We start from the raw sequence: 27,346 nt of genomic DNA, 5'->3' as shown, positions 1-27,346 counted from the left end.
CAATTAGGCCACTGAACACTCAAAAAATGTGCAATTAGGCCACTAAATACTCTAAATGTATGCAATTTCACCTGATAGCAGGTTTTCATCAATTTTAGCATGTTATCTGCTTACGTGACAGCTGAGTTGGCATTTTTAAATAATTTTTATTAAATTTTAATAATAAATTTTTAAAAAATGAAAAAAAAAAACCGTCGTTTTTAATTTTTTTTTAAAAATTTATTATTAAAATTTATTAAAAAGTATTTAAAATTATTAAAAATGCCAACTCAGCTGCCACGTAAGCAAGTAACCTGCTAAAATTGATGGTAACCTGCTATCAAGTGAAATTGCATACATTTGGAGTGTTCAATGACTTAATTGCACTTTTTTTTTTTTTTTCGTTCAGTGACCTAATTGCATTTTCAGGTTACGTTCAGTGGCCAATTTGAACCTTACTCCTTAATTTTATTATCTTTTTTTTTTTAATGCTAGGACTCTATTACATTGTAGTATTTGTTCAAACATACTTATTATCTAAAAATATAATAATAATAATAATAATAATAATAATAATAATAATAATAATAATAATAATAATAATAATAAAATTATCCATGCATTGCACGGGTAACTTACTAGTTTGTTTAAAGGAACAAGTTGTATCTAATTTAAATATTTAATCATTCTTCCCCAACCCCGGCCGGATGGAGCATATGGGAGGATGTAAATCATAGTAACTCAACTAAACCACAAAAGCTAGACCTTTGTTTAGCACAAGGAGCTCCTCATTAGTCATTATTTCCAAACTTCACCCTTATGACTAGTTGAGCTGCCCATGCGGACTTAAATATTTAATCATTATTCCAAACCCTTATGACTAGTTGAGCTGCCCATGCGAACTTAAATATTTAATCATTATTTCAAAAGGCTGAACCCCAACCCTAAGGGCCCCCCACACCCCGGCTCGACAGAGCATTTGGGAGGATGTAAATCATAGTGACTCAACTCAACTGAACCACAAAGGCTAAACCGGAGCATTTGGGAGGATGTAAATCATGGTGACTCAACTGAACATGAACCACAAAGGCTAAACCGGTGCTCACTGCGCACAAGGAACCTCCCTCACTGCCGCTGGTGAGACTCGATCCCTGGTCATTATTTCAAAGTTTCACCTCTATGACCAGTTGAGCTGCCCATGCAGATTTAAATATTTAATCATGTATGTATGGTTCGTTGGTTATTAATCCGCGTGCCGTAAGTAGTATGAGTGCCAAAAATATCTGGTTTAATCATACATATTGTATCAAGTATAATTTAACTCTAATATTAATTAACATCATACAAATTAATCAAACTATTTTTTATATATAATTTGTATATAATCAGTTAATCAAATATTTATATTGCATGAATCCACAACCATGTGAAAAGTGCATAATTCCGATATCCTAGTAGAAAATACATAAAGAAAAAATTTTAAAATGAAAATCTGTCTTCATTCTCACATCACGTGGATCACTCAAATGCAATTTTCTAAGCGGAATTTACAATTATTTACAAAACAAAACAAAAACTCTTACCTAATTAATTAAAATGTTTTCCAACTATCAATTTAGTTTCTAATTTTCAATTTAAGCGAATGTGGTCCTCTGATTTGACAAAATTTAAAACAATTGAAGGATCACATTCGTTCAAATTGAAAATTAAGGATTAAATTGATAATTGTAAAACAATTAAAGGATCAAAACAATATAATGATTTTTCCTTTTAAATGACAAATAATTAAATCATATATTTTTATAAGCATTTCGCAAAATAACAACAATAATTTTTTTTTTTTTTTTTTTTTTAAAGGGTGGTTCTGAGATTTCTGAGTTAACTTGTTCTTCTTTTTTCTTGTTTTTCTCTTTGATTTAAAAAAAAAAAATTATTTGCTTTCCACCCAAAAAGCACCGGAGCAACCAACCCAAAAGGGCATGCACGTGTAGAATCAAGAATCATAATTCATAACCAAGATTTTATGGAATAAATTCAATCATACGAGTCAATAGAACAAGATAAATTGTCCGGCATGAAAAGATGATGGCAATTTGGTGGGAAAGAATGTTAACAAGATCGAACTTGTGAAATATACAGGATTCTTCGTCCTCGTAACAAAATTAGGAGGACAAGGAATTCTTGTTCAAAGTCAACTGTACTTCTCAATCTGTTCTCCCAAAACTTAACTAATTTTTTTTTTTTTTCAGACCACGAGTTGTCCTAAGTAGCAATAGTTATGTTGTGGAACCGTGTTCAGCATGCGCATGATGAACACGGGATAGATCCATAATTTCTAATATGTAGATTCATAATTTTTATACTGTAGATTCATAACATCTATATTGTAGATTCATAATTTCTATACCGTACAGTAGATTCATAATTTCTATACTGTAGATTCATAATTTATGTACTGTAGTTTGTTGATTCATAATATATGTACTGCGAATACGAAACAATGCGATTGCGAAAAGAGAAACATCGTTATCAACAAATGAAAAACAAAAATTATGAATCTACCCCTATGTTCACAGCATAATTTTCCCCTAAGTAGGCCCTAACTGTAGGTAGGAGGCACCTTTAACTCAGACTAATTTCCGTTCAACCCATCCAATTAAGGGGCAAAGTGCTGACTAGATTGATTTTTCTATACGAGAGTAGGTTCGAACTCTCGACCTCTCTTAAGGGACAAGCTAAGAGTGTATGGCCACTCGCGTCAACCAAACTGGTTACAAAACTTAACTAATTAAATCTTAAAGAGGTGTTTTATTATCTAACATTACCGAGGTGATATAAACTTTGGAATGTCACATTCTCATGTTTGGTTCAAATTATTTTAGTTATGTAAGTTATGTTACTTAACTTTTCCAAGGATGTTTACTTGTTTTACTCATTTTGGAAATTGGCTACCATTGTTGGCCTTATTTGATAATCATCGTTTAGCAGATTGTATTAAAATTTTAGTTACAGCCTACAGTGCAGCCTAGATGGTTGTTTTCATAACCCTAATATAGAAACACTAGTTTCAACATTGGTTCTATTTTGGTGTTTTGGTATCAAAACGCTAACCAAATTCATTATTTTGGCCCTATTTGGTAAAATATTTAGTCTGTAGGTCAATTTTGAGTTATTTGACCACTATTAGTTGTTTGACTTTGTTTAAAAATTAATATAAGTATTTGTTAATTAGTTTTTTGTACTCCAAAATGCTAAAATTCAAAAAACTACCCAACATAACTTTTTTCAATTAACTTTTTGAGAAAAAAAATTATACCAAATAGTTATCATGTTAACAACTAATTTACCAAACACTTTTTACAATAAGCTAATATTATCAACTAGTTATATCCTTTAATTAACCCAATCAACTAACATCTAATAGTTATTTACCAAACAGGGCCTACATATTTTAATTAAGTCAAACAACTAAAATGGCTAATTACCAAATACTTATTTTATGAAGTCAAAATGTTAAACCTGCTAAAGCCACTCATTTTTTGTCAAAACATTATCTACCAAAGAAAAAAAAAAGTTAATATTTATATTCTCGTAATTTTAGCCAAACACAAATGACACAAATTCCTACTAATTCCCAATATTTATATTAAATATTGAGGACGGGTTTTGTATTAAAAAAAAAAAAAAAAAAAAAAAAAAAAAACCATCTCCATTGAATTCGAGTGAAATTACCATCAATAATTATTCATCTGTAGTCACTCGGTCAGTCCCCAAAAATATTCATTCAATTCCTATCTTCCAGGATATATATAGTAATTCCAGATTGACAACCATATATGTGGTCGTGCCGGAGTGGTTATCGGGCATGACTAGAAATCATGTGGGCTCTGCCCGCGCAGGTTCGAATCCTGCCGACCACGTTTTAATGACACATTTGTCACTTGTGCTGTTTTGATGAAAGAATTGAAAGTTCATTGGCTTGTGCTGTTTTGTTTTTTAATTGATAGAATTGAAAGTTCATTCGTGCTATGTACTCAACTTTTTAAAAGATCTTTTTAAATTTATCTATTTTGATATTTAAGAAGAAAGATGGGGCTACAAGTGAAGTATTTGTTGGAAAAATAGCTAGAAAATGGTATAATAAGTGGATATTTTGTAGTACAAATATTAATGAGATCCACTTTTGATTTTGGGGGATAAAGTGGATTCATGTTTTTCGTAGTGAGAAATTGATTTTCTATTCTAAAGAAATTGATTCTCAAAGTAGGACCCATTTGAGTTGAAAAATGAAGGGGAAAAGCTTTAAAGTAGCATTTATCCCACATTGATTTGGGGAGTTTGTACAACTATATATATACAAGAGTATTTCTAAGGCTTATTGAATTGTATAGCATCGAGGCTCTCTCTTGCGCTCACGCGCGCTGGGCTTGGAAAGGCATGTCGGCTATGGGCACGAATGTTGTTCGAAAAAGTGGTTGACCTTGCAAGCTACGGTTTTAAGGAATGGGTTCTAGCCGTTTTTAGCTCTTAAAATCTCTCTCTTCTTCTTTCCTAGCCAACTGTGTTCATTCCTTGCTCTAGTTCGTTGGATTCTTTTACTTGAGTGCCCAAACATAGAACCATAGTACATTTTATCTTGAGATACCTAGGCTACAACATTCCTAGAACCTTTGGGAGGTAGCAAATAAGGTTTTAAAGAAATAGTGCTTCGCTCAACTCATACTAATAACCATCCACTCATAAAATCATTTCGTTCTTGTGCTTGTTATTTTTCAGAAATATTATGTTTGTAGTAATATTTCGTAACAGTATTATGCATGGGCATAGTATAGTGACACTTCACTCAATGTTGTTATTAGGGCATTTCCGTTCTTTCTTCCATTTTCTTCTTATTGTGTTGGCTCTCTTCCCCCATCACTATTTAATCTCTTCATTTATTTGCTCAGAAAATTTTAAAAGTTAAATATTAATGAATTAAGTACCATATTCCATAAAACTAAACGAAATATAAGTAAAATCATCATAGATATGACATTAAAAATAAGTGTAATTAAATATGGAGTATTTATCAAAATACCAAAACGTCGAGGTGGGGGAGACAAGCATGGTCAAAAGGCGATCGATAAGAAGAGTGGTCACTAGCTTATAGCTTTTCAGCTTTTAACTCATAACTTATAACTTTTCAGTTAGGTTTGCCAAAGAGAGCCTTAATGTAATTGTAGATTAATTTTAAAAAATTGAAAAAATTATTAATATACTGTCATTTAAAAGATTTTAATTAGAGATTTTAATGATATATTTTGTATACAGTAATTTTATTTGTACAAAAAAAAAAAAAAAAAGAGAAAAGTAAATTTAAGTTTTTTTTTTTAAAAAAAAATGTTAATGTATTGAAATTAAAATTATAAATAAATTTAAAAATCTCTCAACTACTCATCTTTAAACAAATCAATACTTGTTTAAAAAACATTGTTGACAAGTTAGGTATTGTTTTGCTCAACAAATTTATATTAACAATGATGCCATTAAACCACAAAGGTAATTAGCAACCATTTTTTCTTTCTTTTTGATTTAAAATAAATTCATTCCCAGTGTAGTCTCCAAGCAAGGAATTTTTGGTAACTTATGAGTACTTTTTCCGTTGTAATAAGAAGATTGATGATACAAAATCAAGTTTTAATGGCGTGAATAGAGAGAGAATTGATAATTTCTTTTCTTACTCTATTTTATTTTATTTTAATAAAGAATCTTGTATATTTTCTTGTTAGGGAGATATTTGAGATTTGACTTGTGTTTAATAAAATATGTTGCTCCGTAACATATAAATGACAAATTTTTCTATACATCCCTAACTAACAGTATAAATTTTAGTTATTGTCACAAAATGGGTAGGTACTCACTACAACTACTATTATTATTAATTATTAATTATTAATTTTAAATATAATTGATGATTTTATTAGACCAAAGACATCATATGATTGGGTAATCAAGAGTATTTTTTAAATGCTACTGACTTTATTACATTGTAGCATTTGTTCAAGGGTAATTAAGAGTATTTTTGTCAACAAATACAATAATTAATAAATTGGACGTTGTGCCGCAGATGTCCTTTCGATATGTAATAAAATGATATTAAATGGTAGGGCTAAAAGATTGAGCCCAAGATATGAGTCTAGACCTAATGGTTGGGGTATTACAAGACTTGAATAAAAGATAGGTTTGTCTTGAAGAGAAGACTCGATATGAAAGGATTGAAGATTCTAGATGATGTTGTTTGAACCCCTTGCAAGACTCCTATGGCCTTGTTTGACAATCAGCGATTAGCGGGATTGTGTTAGCGGTTAACAAATAACGGATTATATTAGCGGGTTTGATCAGCAGTTTGTAAGAAAAAGATGTTTGGTAAAATTACTTGTTTAAATTAGCGATTAACATGTAAAATGACCTATAAGGACATTAGTGTATTTTTTTTTATTGTTATTGGTAATAAATTTATAATAATTATAACCATATAAAAATTATTAATTCAAATGAACAATACATTTGAAATTGAATAAAATAAGTGTGAGAGTATGCCACCAAATTAAAAAAAAAGAAAAAAGATGTAACTGTATGATATTAAATTTAAGAATTAAGAATTAATAAAGTCAGTAGCACTTAAAAAAAATTTAAGAATTAAATAAAGGGTAAAACATAGCTATTAAATTTAATTATAGGAATGCAAAGTTGCATTTTAGATGAATGGAATGAAGCATACATCAAGTCAGCGGCAAATTATGTTGTGCAACCGTGTGCATGATGCACACTGTTCTATGTTCATAATTACTAAGCTATATGTTCATAATTATAAAGTTATATATTCATAATTTTTAAACTTCATATTCATAATTATTGAACTCTATATTCAGAATTACAGAACTCTATGTTCATAAGTTTCGTCTTTTCGATGTTCATATTCCCAATTGTTGAACTCTGTATTAAAAAATCACAGAACTATATGTCCATAATTTGATAACTATACATTTTAGAAATTATGAATCTACAGTATAGAAATTATGAATCTACAATACAGATATTATGAATCTGCAATATAGAAATTATGAATCTATTGTATAGAAATTATGAATCTACTGTATAGAAATTATGAATTTATGGTTTAGAAATTATGAATCTACAGTATAGATTTTATGAATCGACAGTATAGAAATTATGAATCTATAGTATAGAAATTATGAATCTATAGTATAGAAATTATGAATTGGAACCGTTTGCAGTTGTGCACCGTGCATGGTGCACACGGTTGCACAGCATAATGTTCCCAAGTCCGCAGCGTATATGAAAAAAAAAAAAAAGAGAGAGAAACAAGGGCAAAATTGAAATTTAGAACATAAAGGAGAAAAGCTAATGCTAAATGCGGCTCCCAGCAGTGTGTCAATTTTGACGGATTTGACAGCGATTCACTAAGTGAAAAAGCCATTAACCAAACTTCTTCTTTAGTGGTTTGACAAATTCTTTACCAGACCGCTAAAGATGGTCAAATCCGCTAAAAAAATGGCGGATCAGCTAATAACCAAACATGGCCATAGTGTCCTTAAATTCCATTTAAGCGTATAAGAACAAGCCTAAGAGTGGTGGTAGTGGTGGTGGTGGTGGTAGTGGTGGTGGTGATAGTGGTAGTGGTGGTAGTAGTGGTAATAGTAATTCTTGTTATGCGCCCCGTTAGCGTGTGCAGTACACGTGCTCGCCACCTAAGTGATATATATATATATATATATATATATATATATATATATATATATATATATATATATATATATATATATATATATAAAAGAACAATCACATTTATGGTTTTTGGAGAGATTTTTCAGAAGAAAAAACTTGGGTAAAGTTTTTGAACGAATGGAGGGACGGTTTTTACAAATATTTTTCTCTTGCAAGGTTGGTTTTTACAAATATTTTTCTCTTGCAAGGTTGGTTTTTAATGGGGCCCACTAGTAATTCTTGTTACGCGTCTAGTTAGCCCGTGCAATTTATATTTGCAGGAATGTGTTTTTTTTTTCTCTATCATCTTATCTCTCTCTTCCACCTAAGAGAGACCACATTTGTGATTTTGGAGAGGTTTTTTCAAAAGAAAAAACTGGGGTAATGTTCTTTGAACAAATTGGGGGGGGGGGGGGCGGGGGGGGGGGGGGTATTTTTCTCTTGCAAGGTTGGTTTTTAATAGAGTCCACTAATTGAAAAGAATTTGGAAGAAAACCGATAGCATGTCCGTGTTTTGCGCACCTATTATGTCTAGCTGAACGCACTAGATGGGTGCGTGAACGACCTTATTTTTTATTTTTAACTTTTTCGTGGACTTTTTTTTTCCTCTTCCCTCTACAATCTCTTTTCTAAATGGCTATGACAAAAATCAACTCGAAAACTTTTCTAATGAGGTTGCTCTTATCAAGTGTTGTGATTTTTTGTAGACCAACTAGGAGAGATGAGAGAGAGAAAAGGAAAAAAAAATTTGACAAAGACACAAAAAAAAAAGGAGAGGAATCATCGACATGTTGGGCGTGATAGTACACCAAACACAAAGATTGTGCATGATTTTCTTCATTTGGAGGGGGAGGGGGATGGGGGGGGGGGGGGTGGAGAAAAAAAAAGAATAGGAAAAGTAAAATAATAAGGTACGCAATGATAGGTTGTGAAATAACAAGGTCTGGACGTTGGGTATGATTCTGAGGCAAGTTGATGTTTTTGTTGCAACATGGAAGCAGACATATATCACTTCTTCTTCCCTGGCAGCAACTCCAGCTCATGCAAACACCTGAACACCTCCCCCTCCCAGCAAGCTTAAATGTAACGTGGATGCTGCAGGTTTTGGAAGAGGGCTTAGGGTACGGTGCAATTATCCGAGATCATGAAGGTGTATTTGTGGCGGCATGTAGTGGTCTTTTACAGTGTTTTCGAGACCCATATGTGGCTGACGGTAAAGGAAGCTCTGTCTTGGCTCAAGAATCGCAATCTTACAAATATTATTGTTGAGTCTCTTCGTCTGTGGATTTTTCTTATGTTGGTTTACTTATTAAGCAATGTAGATTGATTGCTAGGGGCATTGGGGACGTTGTTGTCCACCATGTCAAAAGGTCAGCGAATTACGCAACTCATGTTCTTGCACCAGCGGCTGTTTCTTCACCTGTCCTTGGGATCCCGCTTGTATTGCGAGCTTGGTTTGATTAATGAAGTTATTTGGTTTTCAAAAAATAATAGTAATAGTAATAGTAATTCTTGTTACGCGCCCAAAGTGCAGTACATGTGTGTGCGGCAGGTGCGCCTCATCCCCACCTAAGGGCTCATTTGGTTCGCAGAAAATATTTTAAGGGAAGTGGAATTAGAATTCCATGGAAAAACAATTACTAGGAAGATGAATTTCATTGTTTGGTTGATGGAAAAAGAATTACTGGGAATACTAATTCTATTGTTTGGTTAGATTTGGAATTGTAAGGAATAATGAGTATAAAGACCTATATGCCCCTACAAATTAATAAAAGTAATATAATTAAAAAAGAAAGTAAGGGTAAAATAGGCAATCTATTCACTTTTTACTCCCATCTTCCATGAAAAATCAAGGATTTTGTTTTCCTCAAATTTGATGAATTCATTTTCCAATGGAAAATGAATTTCATAAACCAAACACTAGAAACCAATGTTTTCCTTTCCATGAACCAAACATCCCCTAAGTGAATAGTTTTTACTGTGGGTCCTACAAAAAAAAAAACTTATATTTGCAATAATACATTTACTTTTCTCTATCCACATTGTGGCTTTTAGAAAGGTTTTTGAACAAATGGGGAGGGATTTTTTATAGGTATTTTCTCTTGTAAGGTTGGTTTTTAATAGGGCCCACTAATTGAAAAGAATTTGGGAGAAAACTGATAGCAGGTGTGTGTTCTGCGCACCTGCTGCGCCTAGCCGATGGGTGCGTGAATGACCACTGTATTTTTTATTTTTTATTTTTAACTTTTCAGTATCAGTTTTTTTTCTTCCCTCCACCTTCTCTTTCCTAAATGACTATGACAAAAATCAATCCAAAAACTTTTGTAATGAGGGCAACTCAAGTGTGGTGGGTTTTTGGAAGACCAACTAGGAGGGAGGAGAGATAGAAAAAGAAAAGAAAAAAAAAAAAAAGAGGACCTGACATACTGGGCACGACAGTGCACAAAACACACAAATTGTGCATGATTTCCTTCATTTATGGCTCACAAAAAACTTTGATTTGCAAGAATAAAAATTCCCTAAAAACCCCACCCCCATCTTTGCAAAAATCATACCCTAATTTTTTTTATTCTGCAAAAAAATTCCTTAAAATCCACTGATGTGGATGCCCTAAGTTTTAATGTAAAAAAATCAGTGTTGCAAAAATCGAGCCTAGGCACCGATTAATCGGCGCCTAGGCGCTAGGCGGTCAGCTACCTAGACGCCTTAGGCGCCCGCCTAGGCGCCGATTAATCGCTCTAGGCGGTCTCCAGGCGCCTAGCAATTTTTTCAACCTTGAAAAAAACACCCCAAAAATGCACTCTTGAGATTTCTCTAACTAATGGATCCCAAAATTTCTTCCTTCACCACCCGCACACGTCTGCCACACACCCACCATGCCCCCAATTTCGCCTTACCTCCACTCAATCGTACACAAGCACCGCCACAACTTACCTTTTGTGCGGCAGCTTCCCCATGTGTGATGTTGTGGAAAGATCTAGTCCATTAGATAACTTCATATCAATAACTGAAAATCAAGATATGTTTGATGGTGCTTCGAGTCCCCAGCACTTAGTGGATCACAGACCACTACTAAGTGCATCTCTGACAACTTTTTATGGACAACTTAATGCTCCATCTATATATATGGACAACTTTTTATAAGAACCACGCATCTTCCCCTTAAAAAATTGTGGACAAATTCTAATATCAATCTAGTAAATCTAATCGTTGAAAATAAAGAAAAAAGAAAAAAAAAAGAATGGTGTCACTTAAAGTTTGTAATATTTACAAAACTAATCGCACCATCTTAGTGAAACAGTTCAGATTTATTTCGAGTTTTCATCCGAAGAGTGATCCTCAGTAAATGAATGCAGATTGGATAATACCAAATTTTGAAAATTCAAATTCGCTTATAATCGATTAGTGGCAGATTTTCACTAAGTAAATCGTCATCTCATTAAATTGGATTAAATTTAGATTTAGATTTGACGGATTGGAGCGAATTTGGCGGATCTTGCGTATAAGTAACTGTTTGTTTAATGTGAAGCATAATTTACGCGTAAAGGCGTTTTTAACCGATGAGGCGTTAAAACGACATAAAGATTCTTTTTTTGAAACAGTGACTATCGCTTCGGCAGTTGTCATTTTTTGGTTTTGGGGTTCAGACTTCAATGAACACACGCTCGAGCAGTAGAATTATCTTCAAGAAAACGCCTGACGGTTAATCCGATTCTCGGTTCTCTATGCTGTCAGAAATCTGCGATTTTTGGTTGTAATTGTAATAAACAAGAAGAAATCGGGGGGGATGGCTTCTCTCGTCCCATTTCAAGACCTCGATCTCCAGCTTGGCCCGTCGACGTTCACCGGCGGTAACTGTTCCAGCTCCGGTGCCGGTTCATCTGGTATGATAGTTCCAAAGATCGAACCGAAGCTGGAACCGCTGGACGAATTTGCACAAGCGGATCTCCAAACCCCTGCTTCTTTTTCAAACCCTAGTCCCGCGTTCAATTCGGGTTTCAGTCTCGCTCCGCCTCGGCAACAATCTGATGCTGGATATGGCTCGGGGTTCTCTGGTGATGACAATGTTTACTCGGAATTCCATCGGATTTCGGAGATGTTTCGCACCGCATTCGCGAAGAGGATGCAGCGGTATGGCGATGTGGAGGTCGTGGAAGACCCGGATTCGAGGGCTATCGTGCCTGTGAACAACGACGGGCAGCTTTCGACTGTGGTAATTGCGAGGAGGAAGTATCAGCAGCGCTCGTCGGAGCTGGTGAGAGTCACCGATCTTAGCCCCGAGGATCAGAGGTATTTCCGGGATGTTGTTCGCAGGACCCGGATGCATTACGATTCTATTCGGGTTCTCGCGCCGTTGGAGGATGAGAGGAACCAGCAATATGGGCATTTTAAAAAGACCAGAGGGGACTTGAAGGCCGCACAGCTGATGAGGGAGAGGGGACTCTGGCTGAACCGTGATAAGCGTATTGTTGGCTCCATTCCTGGGGTGTACGTTGGGGACTTGTTCTTTTTCCGAATGGAATTGTGTGTGGTTGGATTGCACGGGCAGGTTCAGGCTGGAATTGACTTTGTTTCTGCCAGCCATAGCTCTAACGGGGAGCCTATTGCTACCAGTATTATAGTATCTGGAGGATACGAGGATGATATGGATTCAGGGGATGTGATAGTCTATACTGGGCACGGTGGGCAGGACAAGAACTCGCGCCAATGTAATAGCCAGAAGCTTGAAGGTGGGAATTTGGCATTGGAGAGGAGCATGTATTATGGAATTGAGGTAAGGGTAATCCGTGGCTTTAAATATGAAGGTAGTGCTAGTGGGAAAGTCTACGTTTATGATGGCTTATATAGAATTGTAGACTGTTGGGCTGATGTAGGCAAGTCTGGTTTTGGAGTGTTTAAGTATAAACTCGTAAGGATTGAGGATCAACCAGAAATGGGAAGTGCTGTTCTAAAATTTGCAGAGACCCTCAGGACCCGGCCATTGGAGGCCAGACCGACAGGATATGTCAGTCTTGATATATCAAGGAAGAAAGAGAATGTGCCAGTGTTTTTATATAATGACATAGATACAGACCAAGAACCTGTTTATTATGATTATTTGGTGAAGACTATATTTCCGCCACATGTCTTCCAGTATATGGGAGCTTCTGCTGGCTGTGATTGTGTCAATGGATGTTTTGGCAATTGTTTCTGTTCAATTAGAAATGGTGGTGAATTTGCCTACGACCATAATGGTATCCTGTTGAGGGGAAAACCACTGGTTCTTGAATGTGGCCCACATTGTCGTTGTCCTGCGACTTGTCGGAACCGAGTGAGTCAAAAAGGTGTGAGGAAAAGATTTGAAGTGTTCCGGTCAAGGGAGACAGGTTGGGGAGTTAGGTCATTGGACCTGATTCAAGCTGGTTCTTTTATTTGTGAATATGCAGGTATCGTCCTCACAAAGGAGCAAGAAGAAATTTTCAAAATGAATGGTGATAGCTTAATTTATCCTAGTCGTTTTTCAGAGAGGTGGGCAGAATGGGGAGATTTGTCTCAAATATATCCGGACTATGTACGCCCATCATATCCTTCAATTCCTCCTTTGGATTTTGCAATGGATGTATCCCGAATGCGGAATTTAGCCTGTTACATGAGCCATAGTTCTAGTCCCAATGTTCTTGTGCAGCTTGTGCTCTATGATCACAATTATGCCTGTTTTCCTCGCCTTATGCTCTTTGCCATGGAGAATATACCTCCCTTACAGGAACTTAGCATCGACTATGGGGTAGCTGATGACATGGGGAAGCTTGCCATCTGTAACTGATTAAATTGGGAGTGGGTGCAGTTTTGAATGATTAGGAGCAGCTTTATTGGCTCATGATGTACTAAGGTATACTCCATATCAACTTAAACCATTCAACTATTTGTGTTTAGTTTTACACAACTGTATCAAATGATTCTTCGGATAAGAACATTGTTCATATGTACCATTTGACAAATTGTTGTTTTTATTACTTTTTCATAAAAACTAATATATGTGATGAGCGGCACTTGTCGGCTGTGTTGCAAAGTTGTAACTAGTGCTCTTTTAGGCATTTATACCCTGTACTTTTTTGTAGTGTTTCTCTCTCTCTCTCCCTATTGCAACCTTCTGAGCTTCTCCTCTCATTGCTGATTATTTTATCTTCTTTTTATTATTATTATTATTATTATTTTATTTATTTTATTTTATTTATTGTACATCTGAGGAGAATGTGGATTGAACTTAAGACCTTTTACATTAGATGCCACTGGACTACAAGTCTCTTGGCTCTTTCCTAATTTATTTGTATGTATTTTTAATCCATTCTTTTTCTTTCCCCCACCTTGTGGTATTCTGGTTAACGAGATTCATGACCTGCTAAGTATGTCATTTTGAAATGGACTAGAGGACACATAATGTTCTTAAAACACTATATAGTACCCCATGCTTTAATTGTTGCCGTTAATAACTTATAATGGAAATTTAAAGAGGACTATGTCAAATGGCCTTGTCACCATGGAAATTTGGTGTCATTTTTGTTCTGTGAAATGTGAAAAGTTACCAAGGAGATATAGAAAATCCTACGAAGAGCACGATTTAGATAACTAGATAAGGCAAAGGTTGGCTTTGAATGATAGGTTTTCTGATTTTGACATATTCTGAAGTAAGATCCTTTGGTTCTCAACATAAATGCATATGAAGTGGGAAACTGATTAAAAAAATGTATTGATATTTATGCTGAGTGTGATAGTGATTGTAGTCTAACCTTTTTGGTTATTGAATTTATGTTTTTATACTTTTGCATCATCATGTAAAAATTTTCCGCAATTATACAAATATGAAAGATGCTGCAGAAAAGGGCTAGAAGAGTTATAATGGTACATATACAACTTTGTTGCTTTTGCATTTAGAAGAGTTATTGAATTTATGTTTTTATACTTTTGCATCATGTAAAATTTTTCCGCAATTATACAAATATATGAAATATGCTGCAGAAAAGGGCTAGAAGAGTTATAATGGTAAAATACAACTTTGTTGCTTTTGTTTGTTTGAAAGAAATTTGAAGTATATACGGAGTAATTTGTATGCTATTTGCAGGTAATACTTGTATCACATTTCGATATGGGCAACTGTGATATGTAACTTACAGTATTTATTTATTTTTATAGCTAGTAGGCACGGGAAACACCCTCTAAAACAATATTGTTTGCCTAGGCTGGTGATGCATGGCAGCCATATAGAGCAGCACAATAGAAATATTGCACAGTGCAGGAGCTCCCTTAGATTGCAGGGTTGCGTAACATAAAGTTGCATGCTTGGTTAGAGCTTCAGAACTGTTATTAGGGGTGCCATTTAGATTGCAGGGCTATAGACAGATTTGATACTTGCTAAAACATTATATGATATGCTACCAGTAAAGATTATTTACAGTTTTAAAGGCCAAAATTCTTTAAAAACCATCTTTGGCCAAGGCTACGAGGCCGTGTCTACTTGTATCTTCCCTGAAATCATCAATATTTGGATATAAGATCGTTTTTTTTTTTTTTTTTTTTTTTTTTTGTTGCTATTGTTGACTGCAGTTGTGTGACTCGGTTTTCTTTGATTGTACAGAACATGCATTGTCGTAACGAAGGCTGTAAAGAGCGGCTTGTATGTGGTTCTTGCATCAGCTAGCAGTTACAGACATACGGAGAAGTTAAGCGGTTTACCCAAGTCCTGTTGTCGTTTTAGCTGAGGATTAAATTGCACATCTATACTATATTCTGTACAGATTGTATCAATCCTATCCTGTTAACTAAAGGAGTCCTCCACTCCAAACATCACTCTCTTTCATTTTCTTTTCTCTTTGTAAAAGCTGAAAAAAAAATATTTGTTAGTTTTAAGTTGTTGATGCCTGCAGCAAGAGTGTCATCTTGGCATGGGCTTTGAAAATGAGGACAAAGTTATACACATTTTGGCTGGAATATTGAGTGTTGTATCATATGCCAACTTGAGTTAAGGATTCAAATAAGATTCTGTGACTTATGGTACGAGATTAATAAGAATTTAGTCATCAAGGAAATATCTCCGACCTATTTAAGTCCAAGAATCAATCATTATATAAGGTGAACAACTGACATAGTCATCAAGACAGGAAGTATCTGCAACCTATTTAAGTCCAAGAATCAATCATTATACAAGGTGAACAATTGACATAAGGTTCATTTTTAATATACTGAAAGTTCATTTATAATAAATTGAATGTTCAGTATTAGAATGCTATTTTTTTTTTTTTTGGTATACTGAAGATTCGTTATTTGGTACTATCAAATGAACATTTATCTGTGAATCACATTACAATGTGAACCATAGTCCACAAGACCACAATATAATTTGCCTCCAAGAATATGTGAACCATAATCCACAAGACCACAAAATAATATGTTCAATCATATGGCACAAAGTTTCAATAAAAGGTTTTAGATAAGTAGAGGTTTCAACAATAGATTTGTTAATTCTTGATTTCATGCTATGCTATACATTATCAATCTTGAAATAAAAGAGTGAAATGAGCAGGCAGGCAACCCATTGCTCAGACAAATATTCAGTTAGATGGTGGTTCCATCCTTCCCAAGTTCCCGCTTTCTGGCCCGTTCCATCTTCCGCTTACGCCATTCTTCAAGAGCTGAATATTTCAATAAATCAATAAATTCCAGCACTAGATCAGAAATCTGTTAGGATGATGGTTAACTACATACACGATACACCCAATGTGTGACGGGGATTATGAAATTCATACTCGCTTGTGGGTGTGTTTGCAGTGTTCAGTAGGCATATAGAAGCTAGAAAGAAAAGCTTAACAGAAAACAAGCAGAGAAAGAAAATGCCCTTGTGTCATAATACCTTGGACTAGTCGTCCTATACAGGCTTAATATGTGAAACCGACATCTTTAGAGTTTAGACATATAGCACATCTACTAGAACTATTATCCATGTCGCAAAATCACATTGCAGGAGAAAACACATCGCCAAAATCCATCGCAGTATCTAGGCTATTCACCATAACACTGAGTATTTAAGCCGTGAGAAGAAACTAACGTTTATGAGCTTCCATTTCTTTCTGGGAAGTAATACTTGCATTTTTTTTAATGTAAGTTTCCATTTGAAATAGCTTATCCAGTATTCCATTTCAAACAAACAACTGAAGAATTCAAACTCATAACAATAAACAACTAGATGAAAGCAGATATATGATTCCAGATGGAAGTAAACAATACTACCATACTGTCAGTTTAGAATAGACATGAACTCTAAGGCAGTTTTATGTTTTTAATGAAATGAGGAATACACAGTGTTATCAATGGTGAATAGCCTAAAATCCACCATAGAAATATGGCGGGTGGTGTTATATATATAAGTCAAAAACCTCAGAAATTAATTTTTTTAAAAAGTAGAAAGATTAATGTCTTAACATAAGTAGATAACCATAAACTAAATAGATATTAAATGTCTATTCCTTTTCATCAACCCCAACATAATCATCTTCTTATTTGTCATCAAGTGAAGCATATCCCTCTTCTCCTTCAAATTCCTCAAAATTGAACAATGACTTTTCTTCTTCGAGTCCCTCATAATTCTCCTTGAGTTTCCAATTCTTCAACCACTTTCTCCTTCCCTCTTGAGGTTGAAGTTGCACCTTTCTTAGAAGTTTTGGTAGCTCTAACACCACTTGATGTCTCTTTTCTTTTTCCTATTGTACGCCTAGTATATGTTCTAGGCTCTCTAACCCAGAGCCAGATTTTGGGCTATGCAAGCTGAGCTATAGCATAGGGTTCCAAATTTTAGAGAGCCCAATATACCTAGCTAGTTAAGAAATTTTTTTTAAAAAATTGGCAATTAATCCTAAGATTAACTTATCAGTTTCTCTAATGAGCAATGTTGTTTCCCGTTGTTCTGTTCGATTCTTCATCTTCTTTGGCGATTGGCAAGAGGACTCTCGACTGAGAGGAGTTCAATCCGTCTTCTTCGTCTAGGAAGAGTTCTAGTCTGAGCCGTCCATGAAGAAAACTGGTTGCGCAGGCTGGTCCACATCTCCACCGTCTTCAAGTTACTTCTGGGTTCTGGCATTCTGCAAAACAGCAGAAGCGTTGCACTGCAGGCCTGTAGCTGTTGAAAAACGATCTGGGTTTTGGCATTCTGCAATTCCCCGTAGACCGTAGCAAACCAAGGTTGTTACAATCCTTTATTCCTTTTTCACTTTAAATTTTTAATTTTACATTCTGCATTATGTGTAATGTGTTTGCTCTTTGTGAATTGCCATTTTGTGTATGTGCTCTGCCATAATTGTCATTGTTGTTTGGTTTCAATTGTTGAATCAGTGAATTGCATATTATGGCTCCCGGCATTAGAAAACATGAATCTGGCTATGAAAAACGCAAAAAAACAAAATAAAAAATTGAAGAGTTACAACGATTACAAAGATGAGCATTAGATAAGTTTGTAATTAAAACACCACAAGTTTCTTTTGAAAATCCAAATGTTGGTGTTGATATTGAGAATGATAACAATGTGGATAATCATAATTCTAATGTTGAAAATGGTGATAATGTGCATATTGATATTGACAAAATATTGATCAAGTAGAGAATGAAATTTGAATAATTCACCCAACAATGATGATGATGCTTTATATGAAACTGATAATTGTGTGATGTTGGCCAAGATTATTCATGTGAAACTACTCCTTTGCTTGATATTTTTGATCCAAGAAATTGGGATGGACTTGATTCGAAAATGATTGATTTATTAGTAATTAAGGGTCCTAAGAGAGATAATTCTATTGTAAAAGGTCCTAAAGATAAGTTTTCTAGGCGATTTACTGCAAATTTGTATACTAGGGTCTTATCAAATGGAGAAAGATGTGATAGAGAATGACTAATTTACTCAAAAGAGCTTGATAGAGTTTTTTGTTTTTGTTGCAAAATCTTTTAAAATGGTATTGGTAGAGGTCAATTAACAAATGAGGGTTTTAGTAATTGAATATTGGTGAAAGATTTCAAGAACATGAGACATATATGGATCATATTAAAAATATGACGACTTGGTATGATTTGCGTCAAAGGTTAAAAAATAATCAAATCATTGACAAAGTCGCTCAAGGATTAATTAAGGAGGAGAAAGATCATTGGAAATTTTTTTTGTTAAGGATTGTTTCTTTTGTCAAGTTTCTTGGCACACGTAATTTAGCCTTTCGTGGTACTAATGAGAAATTGTATGAAAATGGCAACGTAAACTTTTTAGGCTTAGTTGAGATGGTGACCGAATTTGACCCTATTATCCAAGAACATGTTAGGCGTATCTTATTATTAATGACATTTGCTCGTTGCGGCTAATATCAGGAGTACAATCAAGTATTACAGAAAAGTATTTTGCTTACTTTATTTTTTTAATATTTCAGATTTCATCGAAGAAGCAAGCAAAGATATTAGTTCATTTTGAATGATGCTATGACCAAGATAATGAAAGTAAATTTCTTCATTTTTAATACGCCTAACATGTTCTTGGATAATAGGGTCAAATTCGGTCACCATCTCAACTAAGCCTAAAAAGTTTACGTTGCCATTTTCATACAATTTCTCATTAGTACTACGAAAGGCTAAATTACGTGCCAAGAAACTTGACAAAAAAAAAACAATCCTTAACAAAAAAAATTTCCAATAATCTTTCTCCTTCTTAATTAATCCTTGAGCGACTTTGTCAATGGTTTGATTTTTTTTAAACCTTTGACGCAAATCATACCAAGTCGTCATATTTTTAATATGATCCATACATGTCTCATGTTCTCGAAGTCTTTCACCAATATTAGCCCAATTACTAAAACCCTCATTTGTTAATTGACCTCTACCAATACCATTTTAAAAGATTTTGCAACAAAAACAAAAAGCTCTATCAAGCTCTTTTGAGTAAACTAGTTATTCTCTATCAGACCCTAGTATACAAATTTGCAGTAAATCGCCTAGAAAACTTATCTTTATGACCTTTTACAATAGAATTATCTTTCTTAGGACCTTTGATTACTAATAAATCAATCATTTTCGAATCAAGTCCATCCCAATTACTTAGATAAAAAATATCAAGCAAAGGAGTAATTTCACATGAATAATCTTGGCCAACATCACAATTGTCAGTTTCATATAAAGCATCATCATCATTGTTGGGTGAATTATTCAAATTTTCATTCTCTACTTGATCAATATTATCAATATCAATATGCACATTATCACCATTTTCAACATTAAAATCATGATTATCCACATTGTTATCATTCTCAATATCAACACCAACATTTGAATTTTCAGAAGAAACTTGTAGTGTTTTAATTACAAACTTATCTAATGTTCCTCTTTGTAGTCGTTGTAACTCTTCAATTTTATTTTATTTTTGTTGCATACGTTTTTCATAGCCAGATTCATGTTTTCTAATGCAGGGAGCTATAATATGCTAATATGCAATTCACTGATTCAGCAATTGAAACCAAACAACAATGAACAATTACGGCAGAGCAAACACAAAGGATTGAAAGTTTAAAACAACCTTACGGCAGAGCAAACACAAAAAAAAAAAAAAAATGGCAATTCACAATTTACAAAGAGCAAACACATTACACATATGCAGAATGTAAAATTAAAAATTTAAAGTGAAAAAGGAATAAAGGATTGAAACAACCTTGGTCTGCTAGGGTCTACGGAAATACGGAATTGCAGATGCCAAAAATCCAGAATGCTAGAAATACGGAATTGCAGATGCCAAAAATCCAGAATGCTAGAACGACAGAACACAGATTGCAGAATTGCAGAATGGCAGAATCTAGATCGTGCTACAGGCCTGCAACAGTGCAGCGCTTCTGCTGTTTTGCAGATTGCAAAATGCCAGAACCCAAAAGTAACGTGGAGGCGTGGACTAGCCGTCCAGCCTGCGCAACCAATTTTCTTCGTGACTTCGTGGATGACTCAGACTAGAACTCTTCCTGGACGAACTGACGAAGAAAAAGAAGACTAATTGAACTCCTCTCAGTCCACAGTCCTCTGCCAATTGCCAAAGAAGACAAAGAATCGAACATACGAACAATAGAACATCGGGAAATAGCATTGCACATTAATTACCGATTTTAAATTTTAATTAACATTGGAGTCTTGGAGAAACTGATTAGTTTTAGACTTAGTCTTTTAGGATTAATTGCCAATTTTTTAAAAAAATTTCTTAACTAGCTAGGTATATTGGGCTCTCTAAAATTTGGGACCCTGTGCTATAGCCCAGCTTGCACAGCTCAAAATCCGGCCCTGGCATTATGTTAGAATTTATTTATAATAAACAAAGTTGTTTGAATTTTTCTTCTTTATATAGAAAAATAATATATAAATAAAAATCATATATTTTACGGTATTAGTTTTAAATATTGCACTTATACTTTTGGTAGGGCCTCATTCATTTATCAGAACAGAGCAAAAAAAAAAATCGAAAAACCGGCCCTGCTCCAACCCCCGAAGTCTCATAAACAGTGGCCTAATCAAGTGTGTTATCATCATTAAAAACAAACTCATTCCCCACATCCTCATAAATTGAATCAATTTCATCGCTAGGATGGTGCCTTCCCAGTTCCTAGGAGATTTTAGTTATACTTGACATAAACCAAATCATACAAACTTCTTACGATTAAGCCTATTTCTCTTTTTTGAATGAATCTACAACATAAATATAATTATAAAAAGAAATGTTAAGTAGTTTGTTCCTATGTTATAAATTTATAATAGGCTTGACCATCCAAATAAGATAAGAAAGATGAGTTATGATTATTATTTGCTCAAATACACCCCAATTGCATTCACACCATAATGAACTACACGTCAAGGACTCAAGGTCAAGAACTTGATAGCAAGTTGCTATAAATTTGGAGTTGAGTAGCCATACATCTTCCACCACTGAGTTTCAAAACCAAAGACTATAACCATAGAATTTTTAGAAACTTAAACTAGTAAATGCAAGCTTAGTAAAGAAGTGCAAAAAATGCTAGTTGAGTTGCCAAATTATAAGAGTCGTAATGGTCTATTTGGTACTAAATTTGCAAAATTACAAAGGAAGACCCTTTCTCTTGGTGAGAAACTTGAAACTAAGAATGCAACATTTAATAATTTAAGTTTCAAAAAGTTCTAATGTTTAAATTCTAAGGTTAAACTCTTTGGTTTTGTAGCTCAATAGTAGAAGATGTATGGTCACTCAACTCCAAATTTGGAGTAGCTTTCAAGATCTTGAGTTTGATATGTAGTTTATCCAAATGCAAATGCAATTAGAGTGCATTTGAGCAAATAATAATCATACTCATCTTATTGTTTTTTATTTTATTTGGATCGTCAAGTCTATTATAGGTTTATAACATATCAACATACTATAAAAGGAACAAACTACTTAACACTGCTTTATAATTACATTTATGTTGCAAATTCATTCGAAAAAGAGAAATAGTCTTGACCATAAGAACTTGAATGATTTGGTTTATGTCAAATATAACCAAAAGCTCCTACAAAGGCATAATTGATGAGCGTAATGGTAGAGATGGATGATAACAAAGATGCGGGAATGACTTTGTTTTTAATGATGATGACACATTTGAATGGGCCACTATTTTATGAGGCTTCGGGGGTTGGAGAGCCTTGAACATATAGTAGGCTTACAAGGGGTAAAAGAAAGAACCATCAAGTGGTGTTAGAGCCGCCAAAACTTATAAGAAAGGCAAAATTGCAACTTCAATCTCAAGAGGGAAAGAGCCCGTGATAGAAGATGAAGGAATTGGAATTTGAGAACTATGAGGAACTCGAAGAAGAAGAGCCATTGTTTAATTTTGAGGTTGAGGAATTCAGAGGATGAGAGAAAGAGGGATATGCTTCACTTGATGACAAAGAAAAAGATGACTATGTTAGGGTTGATGAAGAGGATTAGGCATTTAATAACTAATTATCTATTTAATCTATGGTTCTTCACTTAAGTTTTCTACTTTTGTTTTGTTTTTTTTTTTTTTTAAAGCAATTTGCCGTTTTATATATATATATATATATATATATATATATATATATATATATATATATATATATATATATATATATATATATAAAGAGAGAGAGAGTAATAATCAAATGAGACCACTTCTTCTCTGAGTCCTATGAGACCCTTCGTAAATGCACACAGACTAGATTGTGTGCAATTCGCCCAGCATAAATGCACACAATCTACCTTGTGTGCATTCGTGTAGTAGCTTGTGCCCATTTACGAAGGGTCTCACGAGACTCACGGGAACAGGTGGATGCACTTGAACATTAGCCTATATATATATATATATATATATATATATATATATATATATTGTCTGTCATGCTTCTGCCATAGGCCACAACGCCATCCGCAATTGATAATACTGGTTACAGTATACAAATAGCAAAACATTTTCCATGTATATGAGAGAGACCATGAGAGGGAGTGTTGGGGATGGAAGGTAGAAAACAGTCCACCGTTAATGCAATGCAATACATATATTACCTTTGGTGCCACTAGCCTCAGAATAAGATCGAATATTGTTCATCCTAGTTATCAGGTCTACTGCAGCACCCTGCTTCACATCCTTATGTTCAAGAGGCTCTACTTCAATGTAGGCTTCCTTTTCAATTTCCTTCACCTGGGAAGCCAAAAAAAATTTGTAATTTCAAATGTCTCTTACAATACCAATATTTGTTTGTTATTTTTTTAGAATACTTATACTCACTCTTTTAATTAGATTCACAGGCATCATTGCACGGCGAATCTCTTCAGATTCCCTTATATATCGTTCAACTGTGCTTCAAATGGCATATAAATGTTAGCTAGCTTGCAAATATATCATCATTGATTCCTCACTAGAGGGAAGTAATCTAAAAAATTCATCTAAAATGGTTACAAGAAGCTTCAGGTTTGAATAGTGACTATGAGCTATTTCATAAGAAAAAGACATACACTGTCTCATTGAAGTATAAAGGCCTCTAAGCTGAATAAAAATCAATTGCAGAACTTATATCAAGAAGTTCATAAATTCTACACATACACAGAACATCTTTCCGACTAAGAACTACCCAAAAAAAAAGAAAGTTTCAGAGATCTGAACATTATAGCACATACATCAAATGGTTATCTTCTGCAAATGCAGCCTGTAATTGAGTCTGATGCTAAGGACAAAATCGAGCAGATTTTGCCCTTAACAATACCAAATCTATTCTATCAAATCTCATTCCTAAGGCACCATTTTCCAAGCTAATATCAATCCTAAAACACCAATTCCAATAAATTGCTAAATTTCATAGTAACAATTGATCACTGTGACTGATATTAACACTTTCTTTTTCAAATTACTGTTAATCATCCTTTCAACCTAAATGCGGTCATTTTGAATCGATGCCCTTAACTCAAACCTAGAATAGATCTTCCAAGTTATTTCAAGAACCAACTAAATAAGCACATATACATCATAAATTAACTAAAAATCAAATAAAACCCAGAATAAATCCTGCTGTTTATCTCAAGAATCGCGAAGTAAAAATCAAAGATAAAAAGGGGAATTTTTAAAATAATTTTAAATACGATTCTTGGAATAGTAAACGGGAACCTGAATTGGATTTGGTGGAAGGGGACGCAGAAAAGAAGAAGCTCTGAAGCAAGAAAAGTGCGGCGATGAAGTTGAACAAAGAGACCAAGATGGTGGCATTCCTGTACGACCACCTTAACTTCCACCATTGCTGCTGCTGTACTTTTTCCATTTTTTTTTTTTTTTCTGCTTAGGAATCAACCAACAAAGGCAAAGATTCAACCCTGCATATATACGCAATAGATAAAACTTTGAATTAGAATCAGTTGGCAATTTATATCCTGCACCAGGGCGCGCATTGCATTGTGCGCCATGATACAAAAGGACGTCGGTTCAGAGTTATTTTTTCTTTTTTTTGAAATTTCGATACCCTGTGTTGGCGGTTAGTTTTTTTTTAAAAAAAAAATTCATGTTAAAAAATTTACATAATTTAATACTAGAATATATATAATTGTATACATGAATATACATAATTGTGTAACAAAATACACATATTTTTTTTTTAAACATAATACATAATATACATAAACTTTTAACATAATAAACATCAACTCTTAATATAATACACATAAATTTCATGTTTCGGATGTACATAATTGTATAAAAAATGTACATAATTGTATAAACAAATACACATAATTGTATAAATAAATACACATAATCACATCAATTCCCGACATAATTTACCAAAACGACGTTGTTTTGAGAAGTACAGGACGCACATTGTTGTGCGTGCCGTGGTGCAGGGTATAACGATCCGAATCAGTTATAGTGGGTTTGGTTTGGAATCATATATACCTGATAAATGTAATGTGTTTAAGTAAACAAAATTTGATAGTGAGTAGGAATTGAAATAAAAACAAATAAATAAATTAATTAAATTAAATTAAATAAAAATAAGTAAATATATAAATACATATAAGCATACATTTTATGTGTATATATATATATTAAAATTCGATATTGAGTGCATAAACAATAACATTTTTATTTATTTTATTGTTTTCTTCTGTTTTTCTTCCTTATTTTTGATTTCATTGTTTAAAAGTTGAGTAAAAAAGGAAATGAGTTGTATAATTACTAAAGAATTTGAATACAATATTAGGATATAAAACTAGGTAAATAAACATAGTAATGCACGTGTTTCAAGTACCATCATAGAACACAAAAATCACCAACCAAACATCACTTATATTCGATCTCTTTTTGTTAAAACTCGAGTTAATTTTTGCACAATGCTATATGAAAACACACAAATTATTCTGTGAAAACGTGTTCACCATGCGCATGGTGAACACAGGGGTAGATTCATAATTTCTATACTGTAGATTCATAATTTTATTTTTCATTTGTTGTTAACGATGTTTCTCTCTTCGCAATCGCATTATTTCGTCTTCGTAGTATAGAAATTATGAATCTACAGTATAGATATTATGAATCTACAGTATAAAAATTATGAATCTACAGCTTAAAAATTGTGGATCTATCCCGTGTTTACCATACCCACAGTTCCACAGCGTAACTATTGATGGAAACAAAGGTTGGTCGGTTGATTTACTTGGTTCATTAATACGAAATGAATATGCAACTTTTACAACTTACTTGAGGTGCTAATAAAAATATCTTTTTATTTTTGAACTATTTGTTCGATCCCACAAAAAAAAAAAAAAAAAAAGAATCACTTCTACATGTAGTCCATCCACAAGTAATACATTCTCCAAATCAAGTAAGCCTAAAACATTTGAAAACGTTTGGTTGGAATGAAGGAATTAAGAGGGAGAAAAATTGTAATTCGACGATAAAAGAATAAGGAGTGAATAAAGTAATCAAGGGTAAATTTTTTTTTTTTTTTCCTTTATCCCTTTCCTTTTCCCATTGAATTGTAAATAGGGAAGGGTATGAATTGTAATTCAACAAAATGAGAGAGTTGCAATTCCTCCAATCAAACACTATAATTCGGATAGTCAAAGAATTATGTTATAATTTAAAATTCATCTATTTGTAGAATTTTGAAAACTTCTTCGTTGATAGGGCGACTGTTTCATTGTCCAGTTTTTCAGGGTATAAATCAATAGTATCTTTATCAGCATCAAATGCCACTTATTTCCCTTTTCTTGAACTAGTTCTTCATGTAAGACTTCTATTTCATAAGTCTCTAAGCTTCTTATAAGTTGTTGGGCCTCTGTTTTGGTGTCCCAACTATCAAAATCTTAGCTTGAATTGCTACAACCTTCATGCGAAATCTTTTGAGAAGAGATCTTAGGATTTTCTTGACTAGTTTAATCTATAGAAAGGGCTCACCTAAAACCGGCAAATTATATCGTGCACCGCGGTGCATAATGGATTATGTACCGAGCTTCTAAACGATGTCGTTTTGTTTAATAAAAATAAACGGCACTCGTTTCGCGTCGTATGCGCCGTTTCGTAAAAACTAACTCTTTTATTCAGTTTTATTTTGTATACACTGCAGTTTCAGTTCAACACAACTACAATTTCATTTCGATATAACTACAATTTCATTCGATATTTATACATTCAAATATGTGAAAATGTTATTTAATTTTATTTTATATATATACACTATAGTTTCATTAAAACACAACTTACATGATCATTTCGATATAACTACAACTTCATTGCACAATATACACTCAAATATGTGAAATGTTATTCAGTTTCATTTTGTATACACTGCAGTTTCATTTCAACACAACTATAGTATCATTTTGATATAACTACAGTTTCGCTAGGTAATATACATTCAAATATGTGAAATTGTTATTCAGATTCATTTTGTATACACTGCAGTTTCATTTCAACACAACTAGAGTTTCATTTCATTTCAATTGCAATTTCACTTGATAATATAAAAATAATACGTGATGCAGTGTCAGTTTAGATATACTGTAGTTTCAGTTGGTAATTAATACACCAAACATGCGTGCTCCATTAACTGT

The 27,346-nt window shown here is 33.7% G+C and overlaps 2 protein-coding genes and 1 non-coding gene across 4 annotated transcripts; 2 read left to right on the top strand and 1 right to left on the bottom strand.

Moving 5' to 3' along the window:
• The first annotated feature begins 3,817 nt into the window (after window positions 1–3,817).
• TRNAS-AGA lies at window positions 3,818–3,899 on the top strand. Its single transcript has one exon. It is a non-coding gene; the product is annotated as a tRNA-Ser (tRNA).
• A 7,449-nt stretch (window positions 3,900–11,348) lies between these two features.
• LOC109176461 (histone-lysine N-methyltransferase family member SUVH9-like) lies at window positions 11,349–15,770 on the top strand. Its single transcript, XM_019325900.1, has 2 exons — window positions 11,349–13,615; window positions 15,359–15,770. Exon 1 carries the CDS (start codon window positions 11,534–11,536, stop codon window positions 13,547–13,549), a length of 2,016 nt encoding a protein of 671 aa, XP_019181445.1. The 5' UTR covers window positions 11,349–11,533; the 3' UTR covers window positions 13,550–13,615; window positions 15,359–15,770.
• Window positions 15,771–16,164: 394 nt separating this feature from the next.
• Window positions 16,165–24,651, bottom strand: LOC109176468. Of its 2 annotated transcripts, XM_019325908.1 has the most exons (5): window positions 24,411–24,651; window positions 23,538–23,605; window positions 23,315–23,450; window positions 16,314–16,412; window positions 16,165–16,266 (listed from the first exon to the last, which is right to left on the bottom strand). In XM_019325908.1, the coding sequence occupies exons 1-4, from the start codon at window positions 24,559–24,561 to the stop codon at window positions 16,336–16,338; spliced, it is 432 nt and encodes a 143-aa protein (XP_019181453.1). In that variant the 5' UTR covers window positions 24,562–24,651; the 3' UTR covers window positions 16,165–16,266; window positions 16,314–16,335. The 2 variants fall into 2 exon arrangements, with proteins under 2 accessions (XP_019181453.1, XP_019181452.1); XM_019325907.1 differs by having other exon boundaries at window positions 16,170–16,412.
• Between the last annotated feature and the right edge of the window lie 2,695 nt (window positions 24,652–27,346).

This window comes from Ipomoea nil, unplaced genomic scaffold (genome assembly GCF_001879475.1).
Source record: "Ipomoea nil cultivar Tokyo-kokei standard unplaced genomic scaffold, Asagao_1.1 scaffold0706, whole genome shotgun sequence".
Classification (NCBI taxonomy): Eukaryota; Viridiplantae; Streptophyta; class Magnoliopsida; order Solanales; family Convolvulaceae; genus Ipomoea; species Ipomoea nil.
The sequence above is the reverse complement of the archived record's forward strand: the minus strand, read 5'-3'. Positions and strand labels throughout refer to the sequence as shown.

Bases quoted from the DNA above. Each gene is read 5' to 3' on its own strand.
- LOC109176461 (XM_019325900.1), top strand. From the start codon at position 11,534: ATGGCTTCTCTCGTCCCATTTCAAGACCTCGATCTCCAGCTTGGCCCG.
- LOC109176468 (XM_019325908.1), bottom strand. From the start codon at position 24,561: ATGGAAAAAGTACAGCAGCAGCAATGGTGGAAGTTAAGGTGGTCGTAC. The intron at 23,606-24,410 runs GTTCCCGTTTAC...TTTGAAGCACAG, and splicing joins TTCCACCAAATCCAATTCAG to TTGAACGATATATAAGGGAA. The intron at 23,451-23,537 runs GTGAGTATAAGT...TTGGCTTCCCAG, and splicing joins CTGTGAATCTAATTAAAAGA to GTGAAGGAAATTGAAAAGGA.